Here is a 24,921-nt window from a genome sequence, read left to right as displayed (position 1 = left end):
TATATATATATATTATATATATGTCAGCTAAACTTAAAAATGCAAGAATATCAATTTTGAAAGAAAGTGAAGATGACTGGTTTTCGGACTCATCTATTCAATTATTGATAAAATTTCGAATAAAAATGAAAAGAAAAATTCAAAAAATTTTTTTTACTTGATATTAATCCAAATATAAATCCGATTATCTAAGACATTTTTTTTATAATTATTAAGCTGTTTTTTATAATTAAAAAAATACGAAAATATACTTTTATTTGTAACTACCGGCTATTTTACTGTAACTACTTTACTTTTCCGACGTTAAGAAGGTAAGAGACTATTTTTTTCCTTTAAGTCAAGTCAATCTTCCCACTGCAAGAAGTATAGAAAGATTATAAACTGAATTATTAGAATTTTTCAAAACGTGGGAGTAAAAAAGTATCTACCTGAAATCAAGAAGTTTGGCTAATTTTTACAGAAGGTTCTGAATTCATAAGACACCGACGCAGTTAAAACCATCACACTTTATATTTCACATTTAGCACAAAATATATCCCATTTTCATTTAGACAAACACATAGAGCCCACTTGTAAGGGATTATATTTAGGATTAAAGGTTTAGGTTAAAGGTTGTTAGGATTTCATATTTTGAAAAACAATATAATGAAGGATTTTTAGTCTTTTTTACTCCTACTGTTGAGCTGTTGCAAAAAATTATATAATTGCTCCAAAAGAAAGTGCATACATTCTTGACTAATTGAGTTGTTGAGAAAGAAAGAGAAATTATATTGTATACATAATTTTAAAATATAGAAAACGAATTTAGGGAAGGTTAAAAATATTTCTTATTTTCATACTAATACTATTTAATAGACTCGTTCACGAGTAGATTTATTTCTGTGTACTCTGTCACCCATTTTGGTTTCGTAAATTTTAAATTTTTTATAAGTACAGTTCCTTTTTAATTTTGAAAGTACAGTTTAAATACATTTAAGGTTATTTTTAAAATTTGATATTCTTTCATTTTGTCTCGATACTAAAGGTTTCTAACGTAAAATTAGATTTTTTATTAACAAAATAATACTTTCTTCAGTTAAAAAAAAAGTATCAAATTTTTCGAGAATGAAGACGAAACAATCATGGAGGTTGGTCAGCAGAGCTTCTTCTTTTATTGAAAAAGGCCCATGGACATTAAAAATATCGAAGAATTGACAGTTAAAAAGAAAGAAGGTTCAAATATTATATAATAAAAACAATGAAACTGCATTTTGCGTTTTTCTTTTATTAGTAATTTCTGAGTAAAGAACAATAGGTAAAGTAATGAAAGTAACGGAAAAAATTATTTTCATTAAAAAAGTTTAAAATGCTATTAGGTTAGGTACTGAAGACTACCTCAAGTAAGCTTGATTTTATTAAATATCTAGGTGTGGTCCCAAACGTAAAACTTCGTTTAGTCATCGATTGAATTAATATAACATTGTCTTTTATGTCATGCCGCAGTTTTTAATTAAAATTCTTAAATTTCTAAAGTGATGATACATGCTGCATGGAATGTTTCAGTTAGACAGTTTATCTTTTTGAAAATAACAAAAAATGTATTTGACATAAATCTTTTGAGTATATAAACTGACAGCAATCGTTTAATTTCACTAAATCAAACCGAAGAAGTTAAAACTTTGAATATGTCTTTTACTAAGGTAAGTTTATTTATTTAACTATTTGAAAGTATATTAAATAAGAGTTGGAACTGTATTTTAGAGACATTTGAAGTCTAACGCAAAGAATATAACATTTTTCTATTGAGTTTTTAAAACCAACTTATAGTCTTAATTATAAGAGGCTTCCTAGGTTTCTGCAAATTTTATTGAATGAATTTGGTAATAAACTTTTTTTTAATTTTAAAATATGCCAGAGATATTGCAAATTCAATCTTAGTTTTGCATCATGTTAAATAAACTTAATTTCTTTAAAAAACAATAAGATATATCTCTTTAAATGTCTTGATAGATATATATTTTTTAATAGATATATGTCCCTGAAAATATCTTAAATAATAGTTGGAACTGTATTTTACAGACAATTTAAGTCTAAAGCAAAAAAAAATTTTTTTTCGATTAAATTTTAAAAACTAACTTATATACTCTTTATTTCAAGAGGTTTCATAGATGTTCGCAGTGATTCGAAGATGAAAACAGGTTACATTGTTTATTAAAGTTTTCATTAAAAGATTTTAGTTTGTTGTGGTTTAGGAGGGTAAATATATTTTTGAAAGAGAATGATTCATCTAACTAGGTACAAGCTTTAGAACAATCATGTGACAATATCTTTTAACAAAAATTACATTTACAAAATTGATTTTTTTTTAAAATTCCTATTTAAGTGATTTCAATTCATATTAAGAAATAAAACATTACACCACAAAGGTTTTAAGCGTCTGCTTCATAATTCTTTTATGAAAACTTTATTAATAAGTTAAAGTGTTATCATGTTTTTTTAAGTGTTATTAAATTTGTTAGTTATGATGTAATATTTATTAATGTTGTTAAAAAAATCTGATTGCTTTTGTTCTCTTATAGAAAATATTTGTAATTCTTTCCTTCGTTGGATACGTCTATGGAATGCCTACGATGGCTGGTGGTTTGGGAGGTACGATAAGTGGAGGCATGGGACATGGAGGAGGCATGGGGCATGGAGGAGACATGGGACATGGAGGAGGCATGGGATATGGAGGAGGCATGGGGTATGGAGGAGGCATGGGACATGGAGGAGGCATGGTAAAATTATTTTATTATGTTTAAGTCAAGCTATTAATATTAATATTTCTTTAACATAATGTATCTATAATCTGTGGACTGAGAAAAATGATTGCTTTTAGTCAAACAACTGATAGCTATATGCTAAGGATTAAAATGCAGAAATTTTAAAATCTTTTCAATAAAAAGTGCAAAATGCTAGAAAAAGTAATTATGATTAATTAAAAATTGCATTTGTATTCCTACAAAGGTGCATTTTAAATCTGAAGAGGAAAACTTACATAAACTGAAAAATTTGATTAGTTTTAAAAATCTTAGTTATTCAAATTTCTTTTCATTTAATACCATGAATTTAATACCATACTATCATTTGAACTTAATCTTCGATTTTTTTAAAATGATATTATAATCAAATTATTGTAATCTTTATGCATCGTAGTTCTCAGCAATATTTTTTTCAGTACTCAAATTATACTGGATGCAATAATTTCTGCTTTTAATGACAAAAATATGCACAATCGGGAAAAAAGTAAAAGAAAAAAAAAGTTTTACCTACTTTTCTTTTACCTTTAACGTTCTTTTAGTTTCCTAAGCTATCTACATTTAAAGTTCTTAATCTTATCTCCCCCATTACCAATTTTTAAGATTTTAAAGAAGATTGAAGTTACATATGTCAAGGGGTGGTTATGGAAAACCATGTGTGCAAAATAAGTATAAATAAAATTAAAATTATTACCATTTCGTGATATTGCCTTTTGGGCTAAGTTAACTTGAAGTTGAAAAAAAATTAATCACATAACATTACTCTTTATTTGGTTAGCACATGCCTCAACCTTATGCCTTTGGGTATACGGCTCCAAATACCATGAGTACCCACTACAGGAGCGAAGTCGGTGATGGTAGTGGAATGGTAAGAGGTTCTTATGGCTACCAGGATGCTCAGGGTCTCCATCGACAGGTTGATTATGTGGCTGGACCTGGTATAGGATTCCAAGCAAATGTGAATACCAACGAACCCGGAACTATAGGACATCAAAAGGAACAACCATCTCACGTAATGATGCAAGCTCAACCTTCACCTCCTGGAGTCCAAAGTAAGTACTGAATATTTCATAATTACACTCATGTTCATTTAAAAAGAAATCACAAGTCCACAAAACAGGAACTTAATATTACATGTTTGGTATGATGGTTAGTGCATTGTATGTCCTCCATGCGATGAAATACAGTTCGTACAATCCATAGGCATGCTGAGTATCAAATTACCGATCTGATCTTAGGGATGATCACTCCAATAAGCGAACCAAAGTAGGCATGTAAGGGGTGGTTTTTGGGCTCCAGTTCGTTCGCTACGCATGTTCCACCCGTGCTCTAGATTCAAGTCATGAGAGAATGTTGGTCATTCAAACGGGGTGATATTCTCATATTGAAGACATTCGCTTACGAAGTTTGATTGATGCGGACTGTTGTCATCCATAAACAGAAATTCTGCTCTCTTGGAACCTCTAAACAAACGAACATCTTGTTCCAGAATGATTTCCCGATAAATATGGCCCCATGCACCTAGCCTCGTTTTCAGGACTCTATCTCTCATCTCGAAGCCTTTTGAGTGCAAACATTCTTAGGTTCAGTCCTATTTCATCCCAATTGAAATGCTGCACTATTTTCAGTTCTTCTTTTGCAATGAGATTTTCAAAACTTTCTTCGAATTTAATCACCTCATCACAGTCAACCGATGATTTTTCTCCCGACATATTTAATTGCCAAATTCCAAAAAATTTTTCCTCCCTCAAACTAATAATCCTCTACTAGCAGTGAAATTTTCTCCGGAATATTATATTTATGAAAATATATTTTAAGTTCTAATTTTTTTTGAGTAGTTTAAAAAATAGAGAATGTAAAACCAAAATAAAAATAAAAAAATCCCAAAAATATTTTATAGGTCGGTTAAAGCGGAAATTCGGAAAATAGGGGTTCGGATAATCGAGTTTTTACTGTACTCATGTATAGTAAAGATCCATAACAACAAGTCATAATAACAAGCCATAATAGCAAATGAAATTGTCGCTATAGCGAACTTGCCATTTTACCAAATACACATATTCTATCCAACAACGGATAAAATATACTTATTGTTACGTCAACTAAAGAATAAGCTTCTCTGTCCCTATTGGCCAAACCACTTAGCACGTTATTGTCTCGTTACTTCTCTATCATCATTTGGAATTTAAACACTGAAAAAGGTCCTTGTTCATAAAACTGAAACTATAGTATGTTCATTTATGCACTTTCATTTGCTCTTTATACGCGTTGTTTTTACCCAAGGAACAATTTTACCTTGGCCCCAGTTTCTTTTTAAAATGGCTCGATATGGGTCTTATAAGAATATGCACCGAGGGACCAATATTGGTCTGTCTAAATTTTTTAATATAGGTCGTAAAATGACTTATATAAGGCCTACATTGGTCAATATAGAACCTAGATTGGTTAAATAATTGATATAAAAAATAGGGTGAATCTGACAATTCTATACAGGACCAATATTGGTTGTAAAGTGGTTGCAAAATATCGGTTGAATCGGAAAATTCTATATAGGGCCAATATCAGAAAAATAAAGGCCCTTTGAACCCTTACTGTGCCAAGATTCATGAACATTGGCCCAATGAGGGCCCACGTTATTTTGCTGCAAGGGTAGCTTTAGTACAAATATTTAATGTCAAAATAGCAGGGGGAAAACTAAAAGCTGGAGTAGAGAGTGTTACATTTTGAATAAGTACTTTAATTTAAAATAAATACCTAGATTAGTTTGTAGTCGAAGCTCTGTACTTTATGTAAGACACAAATGTTTACGACAGGAAAAATCCAAATCTTGTCCAAATCGTTTCCAAATCGTACAAATTTAAGATTAGAATTGTAATGGCAACTTTTTTACATTATAATGAACTTCTAGTAATATGCCGCACATAGAATCTTTATTGTAGCTAACGAGAAAATTTATCCGTTAGAAATTAGGTTCGTGTTATACTTTGCATATACAGTCCAGTCAACAATTGTCCTTTACATTAGAGATTGCATTCATGGTTTTTTTTTCTTTTCGATTGCATCAACCGTAGTTAAATATAGCCAACCAGAGAATATTTTTATTAAGATTTTGCCTGAAGCAACTCACATTACTTCAAACCTTCTATTTATTCTCAATAAATTTTTTATGAGATGTCTTGCATTCCCAATTTTAATTTATATAAATATATATATATTTTATTTAACAGCGCACTTTGGAAGTGGCTTACAATCTATGAAGATGATGGCAGGAGGCATGAAAATGATGGGAGGTGGCTATGGAATGGTTGGAGGAGACAAATATATTAAATAAGAAGAATAAAATACACATACAAGACTAGATTAATTTATAATCTGCAATAAAACACTATAAGAAGATATCTTTTACATATTGGGGACAACTGCGGAACAGTAGGGTATTCAAGTATGGAGCAATGTTTATTCCTGTTATTGACTGGTTGAGGTCAAAGCGTTAGATAATAGGTGTATTGTTCTGATTATACGTAATGATTACATAAACTTCTTTGTCTATGATACTCTTTTATTTTTTAAGGTTACAGTTACTGGTTTGTTCAATTTTTTAAATTTTGAATGCAACACTGAGAAAAAAGCTTGATGAAATTACCATATTGTATGGTGATAACCTTTCTGGTTAAATTAAACCGTTCATTTGGTAATCTTTCCGTTCATAAGATATCATTTTACCGAAAATTCTTGTTTCAAAGTTGTAATTCCTTTTACCAGACATTCAGTAAAATATAAAAAACTGAAAAGTAAATTTAATCGAATGAATGGTCTTTACGCCTTGCTCTAAAGTATGATAAAATTACCAAATTTTACCATATTCATCAAATTCAATCGCATATTACCGTTAAACTATATTTTAGTGTAAATTTTGCCATAATCATTACCAAAGTGCTTCGGTAAAATTTACAGAACGTTTTGGTGTTTCCATAGAGCCAGAAACACGGTAAATTTTATCATATTTTGATAGTTTCCACCATACATTTTTTCTCAGTGTATGAAAGCTCTTTCTATTCTGTAAAAATATTTGAAAATAATAAAATATTTCATATGAAATTTTATAACTAATTTAAATTTAAATCATTTTAAATTCTGAGAAAGATTTTATATTACACTTTTAACAAGCTAAATATTTGATATTGTACTAAAGAAAGTTATTTTATTTCCTTTTAATGGATAAGGATCGGAATTCTTCTTGTCATCGAACTGATTCTTTTCTCAATATATTCTACTTAATTAATTATATTTGTTGATTTAAATTTTAATTTTAATATTTTTTTTCGAATAAAAAGAATCAACTTCTGTGCTTCTTCTACCTAGTCAGAAAAAAAAACTATTTTTAGTGATATTAAAATAATTCAAATAAATAATAATCAGTTATTGAAATCAAAAATTTATTATGATAACAATTTATAAATTACAATTTTGTAATGTAACTTTTACTAATTAAATTTAAGATTTTTTTTAACCTTTTCTACTAGAGAATATTAATAAAAGAAATAATATTATTGATATATTATTTATTGTGGAGGATAATATTGTGAAAGATAACAGCAGGAAATTCTTTTTTGAAATTTCATAAGGACATTGACTGTATAACTTAATGAGTTAATGAAATTAAATGATAGACTGGGTTGAAGACTGTGATTTTTTTCCTTTGTAACTATTCCATCTTCTGGAAATTAACATTATCTTTTGTAAATGAATAGCGTTTGAAATAACTATAACAATATTTGAATCATTACTTATAATTTTAGTATAAATAATGATTAAAAAATTTAATATCAGTTAAAGCGTCAGTGTGTAGATATTTTGTAAAAAAAAATTAAGCTTCAATTACCTCTAAAAAACAGAAATTTCAAAATTTAGTTTGAATTTACATTTTTCTCATAGTATTGTGTTGTGATTGTAATATGTTATTTGGTATGCACTAAATGTTTAAATAAATTATGCCTGGCAAATATTTTGGTTTCATGAATTGATTTGATGTTATTACATAAAAGTAATTCAATCTAATGTATTTATTCAACACAAACATCGCCACAATAATCACATAATAAATGTGATATGAATCTACTCCAAAATTAATTCTCACATTGGATAAAGTAAACCACGTGTTAAGTGGCAATCTTAGGAAGTCATCCTTAAAATGAATAAAAACATCGTGAAACAGTGTATCGTACAGGAGGGTAATAATTAGCGAAATTCTATTTTGATTAAAGTAGAGTTTATTTTGGTTGATGGTTGTCGTTGCACCTGAGTGCATAGGTTATATTAGTAGGTAAAACTTCGAAAAAAATTAGTTAACTTATGGACTACTAGGAGAAGAAAAGAGGTTCTTCTTGGTGCAATGTTGAATAATTTTATATTTTACGATAGCGACTACCACCTTTACTGTACAGTGATATTTTAAAACCAGTTTATGTCCATAACCTCTTTTCTCAGCATGATATATGCCATCTATTGGTTGAAAAACGAATTATATTTTCTATTGCAGGTTACTTTCTTTCATGCACTTTACTCTTTCTGAAATAAACTAGTTCCTCAAAAAGTTGAATGCGTAAATATGAAATAAGGGGAGAGACAGAGATTGTTATAAATGTTGGCTCCCAACATTTAGACTGAAGTCTACACCTTTTCCAGATCTTAACTTTAGACACCTTTTTTTAATTTTTTTTAACGGAAAAAAGTTAATCTTTCATTTCTGGGCAAATGAGAATCTTTTTGGCTATAAATTATCTCCTATGCATTATTCCAAGCAAAACTATATGGCATCGCAGCCAAACAAATGAGCAAAATATTTTGAAAGTTGTAAGCTATTTAGTAGGTATAGTGCTTAAAGAATATTTTTTTAAAAAAATCATGTACCTTAAATTCCTACATATTCTAATGAGAGAGATGTCTCAGGAGATAGAGCGTTCGCCTTCCAATGCGGTGAACCGGGGTCGAATCCCAGTCGATAAGAATTCCGCATCCGGCTTGCACCGACCACAGTGCTGGCGTGAGATATCATCAGTGGTAGACGGATTATGGGTTAGAGACCCTGTGATGCCACAATCGGCATTACATATATATTTTCTACCCTTTTAAAATATCTTTCATTACTTAAGCTTATTTTTATTAATAGAATTACATTTAAAATAAATCAAAGACTTAATCTTTTAAAATGAGAAGAAAATATTTATTCTTCTTTTGCATAGATCAATGTAACGGATACTTTGTTTTTCATTACTAATGCAGACTTATTAATTCACTGTCGCCTCTAATTGAAAACAAAAATCTATTTATAACTTTTTATTCCAAATTTCTAACCGCTAAATGTTATGTTGCATGATTATAATAATTCTCATAAATTTGTTGGGGACTCGTGATCGCCAAGCTGTTCTTTTAAACCCAATATTGATATGCTGGTTGGCTTTGTTTTGGCTATGTTATATTTTGATAATTCGCCACTTTTGGATCTCCTACCCACACATTCGGTGTCCGTTAGGAATAATTATATTCACTTTTAATTTCAAATTTGTGGAAAGTGACCCTACGGGCCTCCCCAGTCTCAATTTCCAACCGTCAGAAATGATATTCTGGCTGTGTAATCTCTCTGTGTGAGAATATTGGCTTTGATCCCTTTAGGAGATTTCCCTTTTTTTGGGATGATGTTAGAGTGTACATTCTATATCACCAATTATGCTTAATAAAATCTAAATTGCACTAAACAATTTGTATATTCTTTCCTGAAGACTGTTAATTGTTTAATCCATTCATTAATGGCCAAAATGAACAATCATAAAGTTATTTTCCACAATACGAGTATTGGCGGCTACTGAAGGACAATAACCTCCGCCATAGTCCCTTTGCCATCCGGCTAACCGAGGGAGTTTCTCATGGTCTTCCTCTTCATGTAACGCAAATATGGGTTAGCTAAATCAAAAAGTCCTCTACAAAGGCAAATTTCTCCTAATTCTCGATCCAAGAGTTCCCTTGTCTTCTGGATTGGATTCAAAGTTACAAGGCTACGTAGTTGAACGACATTAGTAGTCGTAAACTCATAAAATTGTGTCGGCTGCTAAACGACTGTTATAAAATAAAATAAAAAATATTCTAATGAGAAGGCCGGGATAGCCTGGTTCGTAGGGCACTGGACCCATGCCCAACAGATCGTGGGTTCGATCCCTGCCGGCCAAAGACTCCCCGTGTAGTATATGGTGACTGATGCACGAATTTCCTGCTCGTCGGACTAATTGCGGGAGGTTTTCCTTGTTTTCCTCTCCACGTAACATAAGTACGGGTAAGTTCCATCGAAAAGCCCTCCACGAAGGCAAATTTCTCCCAATACTTGATCCAGGAGTTCCCTTGTCTTCTGGATTGGGTTTAAAATTACAAGGCTACGGAGTTGAACGTTAGTAGTCGTAAATCCAAAATTGCGTTGGCTTCTCAACGACGGTTGTAACATATTAAAAAAGAAGATTCTTATGAGAGCCTGTGGGTCTCATAGGAAAGAGCGTTCGCCTTCCAATGAGATGAAGCGGGTTCGAATCCCAGCGATGGCTGGTCGATACACACGAATCCACATCGGCTTGCAACAATCACATTGCGGACGTGAAATATCCCCAGTGGTAGACGGATCAAGAGTCTCTTTGCCGTTAAGCTAACCGTGGGAAGTTCTCATGGTCTTCCTCTCCATGCAACGCAAGTGCGGGTTAGTTTCCTCAAAAATGTCTTCCACGAAGGCAAATTTCTCCCAATACTTGATCCAGGAGTTCCCTTGTCTTCTGGATTGGGTTTAAAATTACAAGGCTACGGAGTTGAACGTTAGTAGTCGTAAATCCAAAATTGCGTTGGCTTCTCAACGACGGTTGTAACATATTAAAAAAGAAGATTCTTATGAGAGCCTCTGGGTCTCATAGGAAAGAGCGTTCGCCTTCCAATGAGATGAAGCGGGTTCGAATCCCAGCGATGGCTGGTCGATACACACGAATCCACATCGGCTTGCAACAATCACATTGCGGACGTGAAATATCCCCAGTGGTAGACGAATCAAGAGTCTCTTTGCCGTTAAGCTAACCGTGGGAAGTTCTCATGGTCTTCCTCTCCATGCAACGCAAGTGCGGGTTAGTTTCCTCAAAAATGTCTTCCACGAAGGCAAATTTCTCCCAATACTTGATCCAGGAGTTCCCTTGTCTTCTGGATTGGGTTTAAAATTACAAGGCTACGGAGTTGAACGTTAGTAGTCGTAAATCCAAAATTGCGTTGGCTTCTCAACGACGGTTGTAACATATTAAAAAAGAAGATTCTTATGAGAGCCTCTGGGTCTCATAGGAAAGAGCGTTCGCCTTCCAATGAGATGAAGCGGGTTCGAATCCCAGCGATGGCTGGTCGATACACACGAATCCACATCGGCTTGCAACAATCACATTGCGGACGTGAAATATCCCCAGTGGTAGACGAATCAAGAGTCTCTTTGCCGTTAAGCTAACCGTGGGAAGTTCTCATGGTCTTCCTCTCCATGCAACGCAAGTGCGGGTTAGTTTCCTCAAAAATGTCTTCCACGAAGGCAAATTTCTCCCAATACTTGATCCAGGAGTTCCCTTGTCTTCTGGATTGGGTTTAAAATTACAAGGCTACGGAGTTGAACGTTAGTAGTCGTAAATCCAAAATTGCGTTGGCTTCTCAACGACGGTTGTAACATATTAAAAAAGAAGATTCTTATGAGAGCCTCTGGGTCTCATAGGAAAGAGCGTTCGCCTTCCAATGAGATGAAGCGGGTTCGAATCCCAGCGATGGCTGGTCGATACACACGAATCCACATCGGCTTGCAACAATCACATTGCGGACGTGAAATATCCCCAGTGGTAGACGAATCAAGAGTCTCTTTGCCGTTAAGCTAACCGTGGGAAGTTCTCATGGTCTTCCTCTCCATGCAACGCAAGTGCGGGTTAGTTTCCTCAAAAATGTCTTCCACGAAGGCAAATTTCTCCCAATACTTGATCCAGGAGTTCCCTTGTCTTCTGGATTGGGTTTAAAATTACAAGGCTACGGAGTTGAACGTTAGTAGTCGTAAATCCAAAATTGCGTTGGCTTCTCAACGACGGTTGTAACATATTAAAAAAGAAGATTCTTATGAGAGCCTCTGGGTCTCATAGGAAAGAGCGTTCGCCTTCCAATGAGATGAAGCGGGTTCGAATCCCAGCGATGGCTGGTCGATACACACGAATCCACATCGGCTTGCAACAATCACATTGCGGACGTGAAATATCCCCAGTGGTAGACGAATCAAGAGTCTCTTTGCCGTTAAGCTAACCGTGGGAAGTTCTCATGGTCTTCCTCTCCATGCAACGCAAGTGCGGGTTAGTTTCCTCAAAAATGTCTTCCACGAAGGCAAATTTCTCCCAATACTTGATCCAGGAGTTCCCTTGTCTTCTGGATTGGGTTTAAAATTACAAGGCTACGGAGTTGAACGTTAGTAGTCGTAAATCCAAAATTGCGTTGGCTTCTCAACGACGGTTGTAACATATTAAAAAAGAAGATTCTTATGAGAGCCTCTGGGTCTCATAGGAAAGAGCGTTCGCCTTCCAATGAGATGAAGCGGGTTCGAATCCCAGCGATGGCTGGTCGATACACACGAATCCACATCGGCTTGCAACAATCACATTGCGGACGTGAAATATCCCCAGTGGTAGACGAATCAAGAGTCTCTTTGCCGTTAAGCTAACCGTGGGAAGTTCTCATGGTCTTCCTCTCCATGCAACGCAAGTGCGGGTTAGTTTCCTCAAAAATGTCTTCCACGAAGGCAAATTTCTCCCAATACTTGATCCAGGAGTTCCCTTGTCTTCTGGATTGGGTTTAAAATTACAAGGCTACGGAGTTGAACGTTAGTAGTCGTAAATCCAAAATTGCGTTGGCTTCTCAACGACGGTTGTAACATATTAAAAAAGAAGATTCTTATGAGAGCCTCTGGGTCTCATAGGAAAGAGCGTTCGCCTTCCAATGAGATGAAGCGGGTTCGAATCCCAGCGATGGCTGGTCGATACACACGAATCCACATCGGCTTGCAACAATCACATTGCGGACGTGAAATATCCCCAGTGGTAGACGAATCAAGAGTCTCTTTGCCGTTAAGCTAACCGTGGGAAGTTCTCATGGTCTTCCTCTCCATGCAACGCAAGTGCGGGTTAGTTTCCTCAAAAATGTCTTCCACGAAGGCAAATTTCTCCCAATACTTGATCCAGGAGTTCCCTTGTCTTCTGGATTGGGTTTAAAATTACAAGGCTACGGAGTTGAACGTTAGTAGTCGTAAATCCAAAATTGCGTTGGCTTCTCAACGACGGTTGTAACATATTAAAAAAGAAGATTCTTATGAGAGCCTCTGGGTCTCATAGGAAAGAGCGTTCGCCTTCCAATGAGATGAAGCGGGTTCGAATCCCAGCGATGGCTGGTCGATACACACGAATCCACATCGGCTTGCAACAATCACATTGCGGACGTGAAATATCCCCAGTGGTAGACGAATCAAGAGTCTCTTTGCCGTTAAGCTAACCGTGGGAAGTTCTCATGGTCTTCCTCTCCATGCAACGCAAGTGCGGGTTAGTTTCCTCAAAAATGTCTTCCACGAAGGCAAATTTCTCCCAATACTTGATCCAGGAGTTCCCTTGTCTTCTGGATTGGGTTTAAAATTACAAGGCTACGGAGTTGAACGTTAGTAGTCGTAAATCCAAAATTGCGTTGGCTTCTCAACGACGGTTGTAACATATTAAAAAAGAAGATTCTTATGAGAGCCTCTGGGTCTCATAGGAAAGAGCGTTCGCCTTCCAATGAGATGAAGCGGGTTCGAATCCCAGCGATGGCTGGTCGATACACACGAATCCACATCGGCTTGCAACAATCACATTGCGGACGTGAAATATCCCCAGTGGTAGACGGATCAAGANTGGCTGGTGGTATGGAAGGTATGAAAATGATGGAAGGAGGCATGAAAATGATGGGAGGAGGCATGATGGGAGGTGGCTATGGAATGGTCCGAGGAGGCAAATATATTAAATAAGAAGAATAAAGTAAACATATAAGACTTGATTAAATTATAATCTGCAATAAAACACTATAAGAAGATATCTTTTACATATTTGGGACAGCTGCGGAACAGTAGGGCATTCATGTATGGAGCAATATTTATTCCTGTTATTGTCTGGTTGAGGTCAAAGCGTTAGATAATAGGTGCATTGTTCTGATTATACGTAATGATTACATAAACTTCCTTGTCTATGATACTCTTTTATTTTTTAAGGTTAAAGTTACTAGTATGTTCAGCTTTTTAAATTTTAAATGCTACACTGAGAAAAAAGTTTGGTGAAATTACCATACTGTATGGTGGTGACATTTCTGGTGAAAAAAAAACTATATAATTTTGCTAATAAAAACCAAAATATACCATAATTAAACCATTCATTTGGTAATCTTTCCGTTCATATGATATCAGTTTACCGAAAATTCTTGTTTCAAAATTGTAATTCCTTTTACCACACATTTAATAAAATATAAAAAACTGAAAAGTAAATTTAATTGAATGAATGGTTTTTATGCTAAGGTATGATAAAATTCCCAAATCTTACCACATTCATCAAATTTCATTACATATTACCATTAAACTATATTTTAGTGCTAATTTTGCTAAAATCATTACCAAAGCGCTTCAGTAAAATTTACAGAGCGTTTTGGTGTTTCCATAGAGCCAGAAACATGGTAAATTTTAACATATTCTGGTAATTTCTGCCATACATTTTTTCTCAGTGTATGAAAGCTCTTTCGATTCTGTAAAAGTATTTGAAAATTATAAAATATTTCACTTAAAATTTTACAACTAATTTAAATTCAAATGATATTAAATTCTAAAAAAGATTTTATATTGCACTTTTAACAAACTAAATGTTTAATACTGTTCTAAAGAAAGTTATTTCATTTCGTTTAAATGGATAAGGATCTGAATTCTTCTTATCAACGAACTGATTCATTTCTCAATATATTCTACTTAATTAAATATATTTGTTAATTTAAATTTTAATTTTAATATTTTTTTTTAAAATAAAACGAATCAACTTCTGTGCTTTTTCCACTTAGTCTGAAAATAACCATTTTCAATGATATGAAAATAATTAAAATAAATAATAATCAGTTATTGAAATCAAGAATTTATTATGATAACAATTGATAGATTACAATTTTGTAATGCAATTTTTGAGAATTAAATTTAAGAATTTTTTTTACCTTTTTTACTAGAGAATATTAATAAAAGAAATAATATTATTGACATATTATTTATTGCGGAAGATAATATTGTGAGTGATAACAGCAGGGAATTCTTTTTTGATATTTCATTAAGACAATGATTGTATCAGTTAATGAAATTAAATGATTAACTGAGTTGAAGACTGTGATTTTTTTTCCCTTGTAACTATTCCATCTTCTGGAAATTAACATTATCTTTTATAAATGAATAGCGTTTGAAATAACTATAACAATATTTTAATCATTACTTATATTTTTAATGTAAATAATGATTAAAAAATTTAATATCAGTTAAAGCATTAGTGTGTAGATATTTTGCAAAAAAAAAATAATAATAAGCTTCAATTACCTCTAAGTCTTAAAACAGAAATTTCCACATTTAGTTTGGATTTACATTTTTCTTATAGTAGTGTGTTGTGATTGTAATATGTTATTTGGTATGTATTAAATGTTTAAATAAATATGCCTTTCAAATATTTTGGTTTCATGAATTGATTTGATGTTATTGCATAAAAGCAATTCAATCAAATGTATTTATTCAACACAAACATCGCCACATTAATCACATAATAAATGTGACTAGAATCTACTCGAAAATTAATTTTTACATTGAATAAAGTAAACCACATGTTAAGTGACAATTTTAGGAGGTCATCCCTAAAATGTACAGAGACATCGTGTAACAGTATATCGTCAGGAGGGTAATAATTAGCGAAATTTGATTTCGATTAAAGTAGAGTTTGTTTTGGTTGATGGTTGTCGTTAAACCTTAGTGCATAGGTTTATGTAAAACTGCGAAAAAGTAGGAAAAACTGCAAAAGAAAATTGAGTTAATTTATAGACTACTAGGAGAAGAAAAGAGGTTCTTCTTGGCGCAATGTTGAATAATTTTATATTTTACGATAGCGACTACCACCTTTACTGCGTAGTGATATTTTTAAACGACTTTATGTCCATAACGTCTTTTCTCAGCATGATACATTCCACCTATTGGTTGAAAAACGAATTATATTTTATATTGCAGGTTTCTTTCTTTCATGCACTTTACTGTTTCCAAAATAAACTAGTTCCTTAAAAAGTTGAATGCGTAAATATGAAATAAGGGGAGAGATAGAGATTGTTATAAATGTTGGCTCCCAACATTTATACCTGAAGTCTACACCTTTTCCAGATCTTAGCTTTAGGCACCCTTTTTTCCTTTTTTTAGCGGAAAAAAGTTAATCTTTTATTTTTTGGCAAAAGATAATCTTTTTAGCTATAAATTATCTCCTATGCATTATTCCACGCAAAACTATATGACATCGCAGACAAACAAATGAGCGAAATATTTTGAAAGTTGAAAGCTATTTAGTAGACATAGTGCTTAAAAATATTTTTTTTAAAAAATAATGCGCCTTAAATTCCTACATATTCTAATGAGAGAGCCGCGATGGCTCAGGGGATAGAGCGTTCACCCTCCAATGCGGTGAACCGAGTTCAAATCCCAATCTATGCGAATTCCGCATCCGGCTTGCACCGACCACAGTGCTGACGTGAAACATCCTTAGTGGTAGGCGGATCATGGGTTAGAGTCCCTTTGCCATCAGGTTAACCGTGGAAGGTTCTCATGGTCTTCCTCTCCATGTAACGCAAATGTGGATTAGCCAAATCAAAAAGTGCTCCATGAAGGCAAATTTCTCCTAATACACGATCCAAGAGTTCCCTTGTCTTCTGGATTGGGTTCAAAATTACAAGGCTACGGAGTGGAACATTAGTAGTCGCAAACCCATAAAATTGGGTCGGCTGTTCAACGACTGTTATAAAATGAAATAAAAAATATTCTAATGAGAGGACCGGGATAGCCTGGTTGGTAGGGCACTGGGCCCATATCCAACAGATCGTGGGTTTAATCCCTGTCGGCTGAAGACTCCCCGTGTAGCAAATGGTAACTGATGCACGCTAAATCTGTCGAGTCACGAAGTCCTCCATATTCCCATAAAAAATCATACCTCTGGGGGTCCTGTTCCGGGATTTTTCTTGTCTTCTGGATTGAGTTCAAAATTACAATTCTACGGAGTTGAACGTTAGTAGTCGTAAACCCAAAATTGGGTTGAATGCTCAACAACAGTTGTAACATATAAAAAAAACGATTTTTATGAGAGCTTCTGCGGCTGAAAGGAAAGAGAGTTCGCCTTCCAATGAGATGAAGCGGGTTGAATCCCAGCGAAGACTGGTCGATTCGAATCTGCATCCGGCTTGCAACAACCACATTGCTGACGTGAAACATCCTCAGTGGTAGACTGATCATGGGCTAGAGTCTCTTTTCCGTTAAGCTAACCGTGGGAAGTTGTCATGGTCTTCCTCTCCGTGCAACGCAAGTGCGGGTTAGTTCCCTCAAAAAGTCCTCCACGAAGGCAAATTTCTCCCAATAATTTATCCTGGAATTCCCTTGTCTTCTGGATAGGGTTCAAAATTATAAGGCTACGGAATTGAACATTGGTAGCTGAAGTTGAAGATTAGTAGGCTGTAAGTAAATCCAAAAAATTGGGTAGGCTGTTCATCGACGGTTATAAAATAAAATGAATGTACGAACGAACGTGCAAACGCTCTATCCCCTGAGCCATTACAACTCTCTGCAAATTTATAACACATTTCGTTTTTCTGTCGAGATTTGTTGCAAATCTTAAAATTCGAAAGCCTTTTTTGAACTGTTTGCACAATTTTATACCTTTTACGCAATCATCCATATCGATGTTTTTAAGTATCTAAATAGGCTTCAAATTCTCATGCTAATACTAACACTCCGTAACTAGCGAACAGTAGATAACGTTACAAACTTACAGCTCTTACAGTAGATGAGTTTTAAATTGATAAAATAGCTCAAAAGTTATAAGAGTTCTATTGTGTGAAAAGCAGAGTTGCATATTTATACCTTTTACACTAATATAATATTGATGTCAAATCAAAACAATTTCAAAATTACTACTTTTTGTTAATTCAAATGAGATAAAAACCAAGTTGATAAGATTAACATTTTAGAAGTTATAAGAATTTAAGTGCATGTTGGAAAGTTATTGCCCCCTTCTCGCTCTCACTCGCCAGCCCTTAAACTGCTTTTGCATCGTTCGGATCGTTCTCGCTTCTCTCTCCCACCAGTTATTTAAATATAGCCTAACATTTTAAGAAATATACATTATCAAGTACTGTCTGTCATATCGATATATAAATATGTTTAATAACAACGCAACCTAAACGCATTTAACAAAGTTCATGAAGCATCATCTCTCTCCATGAGCAAATAGTGTGAGTATATAACTTTTAGAAATAAGTATTTGTATATTTCATATTTTTTTCAAGCATCAATTTCATATATACTAGAAAACTATCATATCATTCATATAACATACAAAACTTGAAATTTCATACTTATTAAATTTCTAATTTCTGTTTTTAGTTTCAATTTCTAGTTTTAGTATCTAGTTTCAGTTTCTAAATTCAGTTTCTAGTTTCAGCTTCAAGTTTCAGTTTCACATTCTAGTTTCTAGTTTCGATTTCTCGTTTCAGTTACAGTTTCATATTCTAGTTTCAATTTCAAGTTTAATTTCTAATTTCAGTTTTCAGTTCTATAGTTTTGAATTCGTATTTACTTATAAATAAAAAGTGTAAATTAAATTTACCTATAAATTAAAAGTGTCATAAATTATTATAGCTTTTAAAATTATTTATAAGTTGTAAGTCTTTATACACAAACAATTACAGACACACAAGCGCGAACAGTATAGTTATATGCACAAACAGTACGAATTAGTCTATGCAAGCAGAGAGAAATTAAGTATTTATCTAATATGTATTTCCCTTTTACAAAAATACTTTAATGTATGTACGCAGATATTTATCTATAACGCACTGAAAGTTTCTTATAGTTGATGTTCACTGAAAACCATTTCATTGCAAAATAAATACGCAGTTTAAAAAAAAATTGCAATTTATAAACATGCTATAGTTTAAAACTTATGTGCAAGAAATGTCTCGCAATAATTTTTATCAATATTGTTTCGAATACACTCACGGATGAACGTGGCAATGTTTATTACTAATTTTTAGTATGTTATCACCCCCACCAACCCAAGAAAAATTTTGCAATTTTATTCCAATTGCATACCTCACTTCAATACAAAACATTTCCGATACAATATGAATGATTTCAATACAAAACATTTCAGATGTACAAAATAAGTAAAGAATATTTAGAAAATATTTTTTTTATTTAGTTTTTTTAAAAAAAGGAAAGCTTAAAATAGATCCTTAAATCTTATCTTAGATACAAATAACTTCAACCTTAATTGCTATTTACAAAAGACACATGAAAAGTATCAGGATTCAAGAATTAAAATTCAAGAGTTATAATCATTAAACCAAGACAGGGTTGGTGAAGGGGGTAGGCAAGGCTGGCGATAGTTCGCAGTGCCAGTTTCAAAATTTATAGCTGATACAATTTTTTTAATTTTCTCATATAACTATTGAAATTGAAAAAATAAAAAGTAATTTTCTACAACAATGCGACTACACAATCGAGACAGTTCAAGGAAAAATATTGTAATTTAAAACATAAAAAGCAATTTTCTAGAACAATGTGACTACACCAGAGCTACAATTCAAGGAAAAATATTGTAATTTAAAATATAAAAAGCAATTTTTTACAACAATATGACTACACCTGAGGTACAATTCAAGGAAAAATATTGTAATTTAAAGCATAAAAAACAATTTTCTACAACAATGTGACTACACTAGAGCTACGATTCAAGGAAAAATATTGTAATTTAAGACATAAAAAGCAATTTTCGACAACAATGTGACTACACCAGAGCTACAATTCAAGGAAAAATATTGTAATTTAAAACATAACAAGCAATATTCAACAACAATGTGACTACACCAGAGCTACAATTCAAGGAAAAATATTGTAATTTGAAATATAAAAAGCAATTTTCTACAACAATGTGACTACACCAGAGCTACCATTCAAGGAAAAATATTGTAATTTAAAACATAAAAAGCAATTCTTAATAACAATGTGACTACACCAGGGCTACAATTCAAGGAAAAATATTATAATTTAAAACATAAAAAGCAATTTTTAATAACAATGTGACTACACTAGAGCTACGATTCAAGGAAAAATATTGTAATTTAAAACATAAAAAGTAATTTTCTACAGAAATATGATTACACTAGCGAGACAGTTTAAGGAAAAATATTGTAATTTAAAATACAAAAAACAATTTTCTGCAGCAATGTGACTACAGCAGCGAGACAGTTCAAGGAAAAAAAGTTATTATTATTTTTTTAAATATAACTTCGTTTTCCAGAATTAAGTAACTTCTTTTTCTAGAATTAAGTAACTTCCTTTACCAAAATTAAGTTACTTCCTTTTCCAAAATTTAGTTAAGTGCACTGTTTCCAGTATCGCTCGGAGTGCGAAAACGTCTTTCACTGGCACTGAACCAAGGCTCAATTTAACTGTAACCGTTTGTATGCAGGATTGTTCATTATCTAAATTTAATCAAGAACAGCTCAACTCTAGTGATCTAGGGAGCGCTACTAGCCTAACAAAATCAGACTAATCGTTTACGCTACATCAGATTAAATTTCGATATTAAGAAACGTGTTCTAGTTGTCTTATCAACAAAAAATAAAGTTAGTAAATAAAAGAGAGAGAACTCGTATTTAGAAATTTAACTTGATATTTCCATTTTGAGAAGAAAGTCGTTTTTACTGCATTTGTGACATGTTTTATGTGGGAAAAAGGATTCAGCATTTGATTTGTACTCACGTTGTGCTAGCTAGACCATATTAAGATCAGATATTAAGCGTAATTAGAAGACCTGGAGTGGCAAACTAGATTTTGAGTTAGTAAAGGACGGTGTTGTGCCTTTTAAATTATTCAATACAATACAATAAGGATTTTAAAATAAAACAACATTGATTTCAATCTGTTTTTATTACCTTTAATGTAATTTGTTTTATGATAATAATAGCGAAGTGAAGACGCTTAAGTAATTAAGAGCATTTCTAACTAATAAAAATATTAAAAGTTCAGGTTTTAAATTCTCCAACGAGTTATTAAAGATAAATAGAATGACGTTAATAATTTTGAACGTGATAAATCCTATTTTTTATTTTAAAAAAAATATTTCATTTAATAAATTAGCTTTGTCCAGATATAACCAGAGCTAATGACAAAGCGTAGCAGATATGGTTTACAAAAAGGGGGCTACCAACCTAATAGAAATAAATTTGCTTTTTTTTTACAGTCCATTCTTACATATTTAGAAAGTCTCATATCCAGCAGTTAAATTACATAGACCCAGTTTTGCCTCAATTAAACAAAGTCTTTAATGCTTGTTTTTCAATAAATAAATAAAAACTAACGATTTCATATTGATGTTTGATATTTATTACTAATGTTCTCACATTTTTTTCCGCTGATGTTACCTGCTGATTTAGCATATAATTCCATATGTTGAATTTATAAAAACGATAACTTTCATTTATGTTTGTTTATTTTTATCAAACTGAAATATTGATCATAAAAGTTTCAAAACGAATATTGAATAGAATTTCTTAATCACGCATATTTCAATCATGTGTATTTGTTAAGATGGTTGTAAGAATGGATAAAAATGATAACATTTCAACGAAATATTTTGTCAATTAAATTTCTTTTATTGCCAACTTGAATCAAAAGCTACTAAAACTTGATTACGGTCACCTCGTGACCCAACTTTATTCGTTGGGCCTTTGCAATATAACTTTGCGGTATTTCGTAAATTATTTTAATTTTCAATGCAATTATTTCGTTGAAGTTGTGAAATTCGATAATCTTAGTTTCAAAAGTTATTCATTCATTCGCGAATCCCTTTTTTTGTCAATCCATTTAAGATGAATGAGTTCCATAAGTTATAACAGAACACTATTTTCAATTAAAAATATGAAGAATTATGTAAACGTTACAGTGTCTGAATGGAATCTGAATATTAATTATCTTTTACATCACTGCGCAGAGCATCATATGTGTGACATATTATTAACAGAAGTTTCTGTCTGCGAAAAGCAAATTCAGGCTACTTTGAAGATTTATATAAATAGATAACATTTAAAAATTAAAATAAATGACTAATATTTATTTATGCGTCTGAAATTCTTCTTTGTACAAGCAAAATATTGTTTTCTATACATCTCTGCAGTTAAATTGAACGAGACAAAGCATAAGTCGTTAGCACTAATAGTTTAGGATTTATAAGGAATCTGTCTTGAAGACAAAGTTAGACGCATAACTAATCCTAAGTTCAAAACTGTAGAGTCAATGCATAAGAGTTTTCATAACTTTGTAATTGTTAGATTTATCGACTTAGTTTCCTATTTTTCGGTTCAGCATAAAAAGACGCGGTCGTCAATACTTCATATGACAAGATAGCAAAATTAGACAAGTAAAAAGGTATAAGCTAAACTGGTAGCTAAACTGTTGCTAATAAGCTGGTAAACAACAATCGCTTTTTGTTTACCATAGGGACGGATCCGGAAATTTTTCCTGGAAGGATCATACACTCAGATTCCCCCCCACACAATTAATTTTTTTTATAAAAATATCTTTTTAAATATTTTTTTGAAAAAAAACTGGGGTTTTTAATGCTGGTCTTCTCATTAATTTTTTTCATAATGAACAATAGAACAATACATAAATAAATCAAGTATTCAACATCTTTAAGTAATAAATGTAATGCGTTTTTTAGAAACTTTGGCAAATCTGTCACTTATTTTTTCAACATCCTTATCAATTTCTCGATGAATGTTTAGTAATGCGAGTCCATTTAATCGTTCTTGATTTTGAGTTGCTCTAAGTCAAGTTTTGAGACGTCGAAGAGTTGAAAAGGAACGTGCTGTTGCTCTACTAACTGGCAGAGTTATTAAAATTCTCAACAACATAGTGATTGATGGGTACAAATCGATGTCACAGGCATTAATAATCTTGGAAAGATCGTTGGGCAACCTCTTGAAACAGTGAAGAACATAATTAGATAGAGGGAAAAAAACGATTTTTCCGACCTACCTAGGTGTACATGCCCCCTTAAATAATTCTCAAACTATTTTATTTCTTTTGTAAACTATTAAAAAATTATTATTTTAATTTTTTTTTCAATTTCGAGAGGGGGTCATGATCCCTATGATATCCCCCCCCCCGCTCTGGATCCGCCACATGTTTACCATCTATTAAATAGTGTATAACTTATAAAATATTATCACTGTTAACTTGGTTTCTTTGCCTTTAACATAAATCTTTCAACGTAAAACTGAATATTTCTTTGGATTCTCATAATGTCGGAGAAAATGAATTGCCATTTAAAGACTATGGCTGCAATAGATTTTACAAGTGATCAATAAAAGTCTCTCATTTCATTTCTTTGAATTCTCGGAACATAGAGTGAAATTGCCATATCAAAAATATGGTTCCAACAGATTACGCAAGTGAAAAATAAAAAGTTTGAGTCTCCTTACGTTAATTTCAATTTTGAGAATTTCGATATTTCTTTAGAACTATTAATAGAACTAAATAATTTTTACACACAATAGTGACACTCGTTTATCGAAAAGTAATTCTGAGTATAAAAAAAATTAATTTTTATGATTATTTCTTAAATATTTCTATTTAAAATGATCGAACACGTTTCAAATTATGAGGCATAAATATTTTTACGTCATTTTTAACAATGATGATTTAAAATTCAGCATTCACTATTTTAAATGATAAAAGATGTGAATGGAATCTGTCAAATAGCTTTCGAAAAATGAAGATATGAATTCTTTTACAATGTTTGGATTGAAAAAAAAAATTTTTAAACTAACATTATGGTGTCCGAGTTTTTGAACACTCTCTTATTTAAACAACTGGGACTACATTTTGCAATTGCAACTACCCCAGAAATTTTAAGAAGCAAGGTAACGAATTCAGAGAAAAAAAGTATTTTTATTCGAAATGCTTTTCTACTTCCAAGTTCATTACTTAAAATATCGCATGAAAGATTTAAATAGAGTAGTTAAAATTTGTGGCTCCCGGTAACTGAGTGGTAGCAGTTCTCGCTCTCGTGCTACAGGTGCTGGGTTCTATGCTCATGCCGGGCAAGTTTTACTCAGCCTTTCATCCCTTTAGTGGGTCGATAAAAATGAGTATCAAGCATACATGGGGACTAAACACTGCGAGTTCCACATTCGGCTCAACCGGAACATATGCTCCTGTGCCCCACAGACCACGGGCAAAAAAACTAAGATGGGCACAGTAGGCTCAGTGGCACGACAGCCCATTGAGGTCTTGACCCTCAATGGGCTGACGCGCCACTGAGTTTAGTTAATTTGTTCCCTATACCATTTAAATTATCGTAAAAATGCGATCAGTAGATCAAAATTCATTAAGATGTTTTTTTTCTCTCCTTATTTCCAGTTTATTCGTTATTTTAAGTAACATATGGGTTCTCAATCTTTCAGTCTCTGTACCCCCTTTTTAACAATGATGTGATGCCATGTCTCTTTTACCAATACCGCTATATCAGGTCAATACCAATAGTACAATCAAAAATTTGAAACTGAAGCTGGTTATTAATTGAATATCATAAACAAAATTTAGTATGCTACATTTAGAACATATAATTTAAAAATATGAAATTAAAGAAATGAATACTAACCAAATTTACTTGATTTAATCTAGAATCTCGGTGAGATTGGCGTGTGATAGCAGTAATTATTGCGTGTGTTTTAGAAAATAGTCGTATTATTTCGTTTGAAAAAAACG

The 24,921-nt window shown here is 32.5% G+C and overlaps 1 protein-coding gene across 1 annotated transcript; it reads left to right on the top strand.

The window, feature by feature from the left end:
* Positions 1-1,636: 1,636 nt before the first annotated feature.
* Positions 1,637-6,935, top strand: LOC107443520 (PE-PGRS family protein PE_PGRS5-like). Its single transcript, XM_016057432.3, has 4 exons — positions 1,637-1,679; positions 2,559-2,756; positions 3,556-3,829; positions 6,005-6,935. Exons 1-4 carry the CDS (start codon positions 1,665-1,667, stop codon positions 6,106-6,108), a joined length of 591 nt encoding a protein of 196 aa, XP_015912918.3. The 5' UTR covers positions 1,637-1,664; the 3' UTR covers positions 6,109-6,935.
* The last annotated feature ends 17,986 nt before the right edge of the window (positions 6,936-24,921 follow it).

The sequence above is a fragment of the Parasteatoda tepidariorum genome, chromosome 2 (assembly GCF_043381705.1).
Source record: "Parasteatoda tepidariorum isolate YZ-2023 chromosome 2, CAS_Ptep_4.0, whole genome shotgun sequence".
Classification (NCBI taxonomy): domain Eukaryota; kingdom Metazoa; phylum Arthropoda; class Arachnida; order Araneae; family Theridiidae; genus Parasteatoda; species Parasteatoda tepidariorum.
This window is presented reverse-complemented; position numbering and strand designations above follow the sequence as displayed.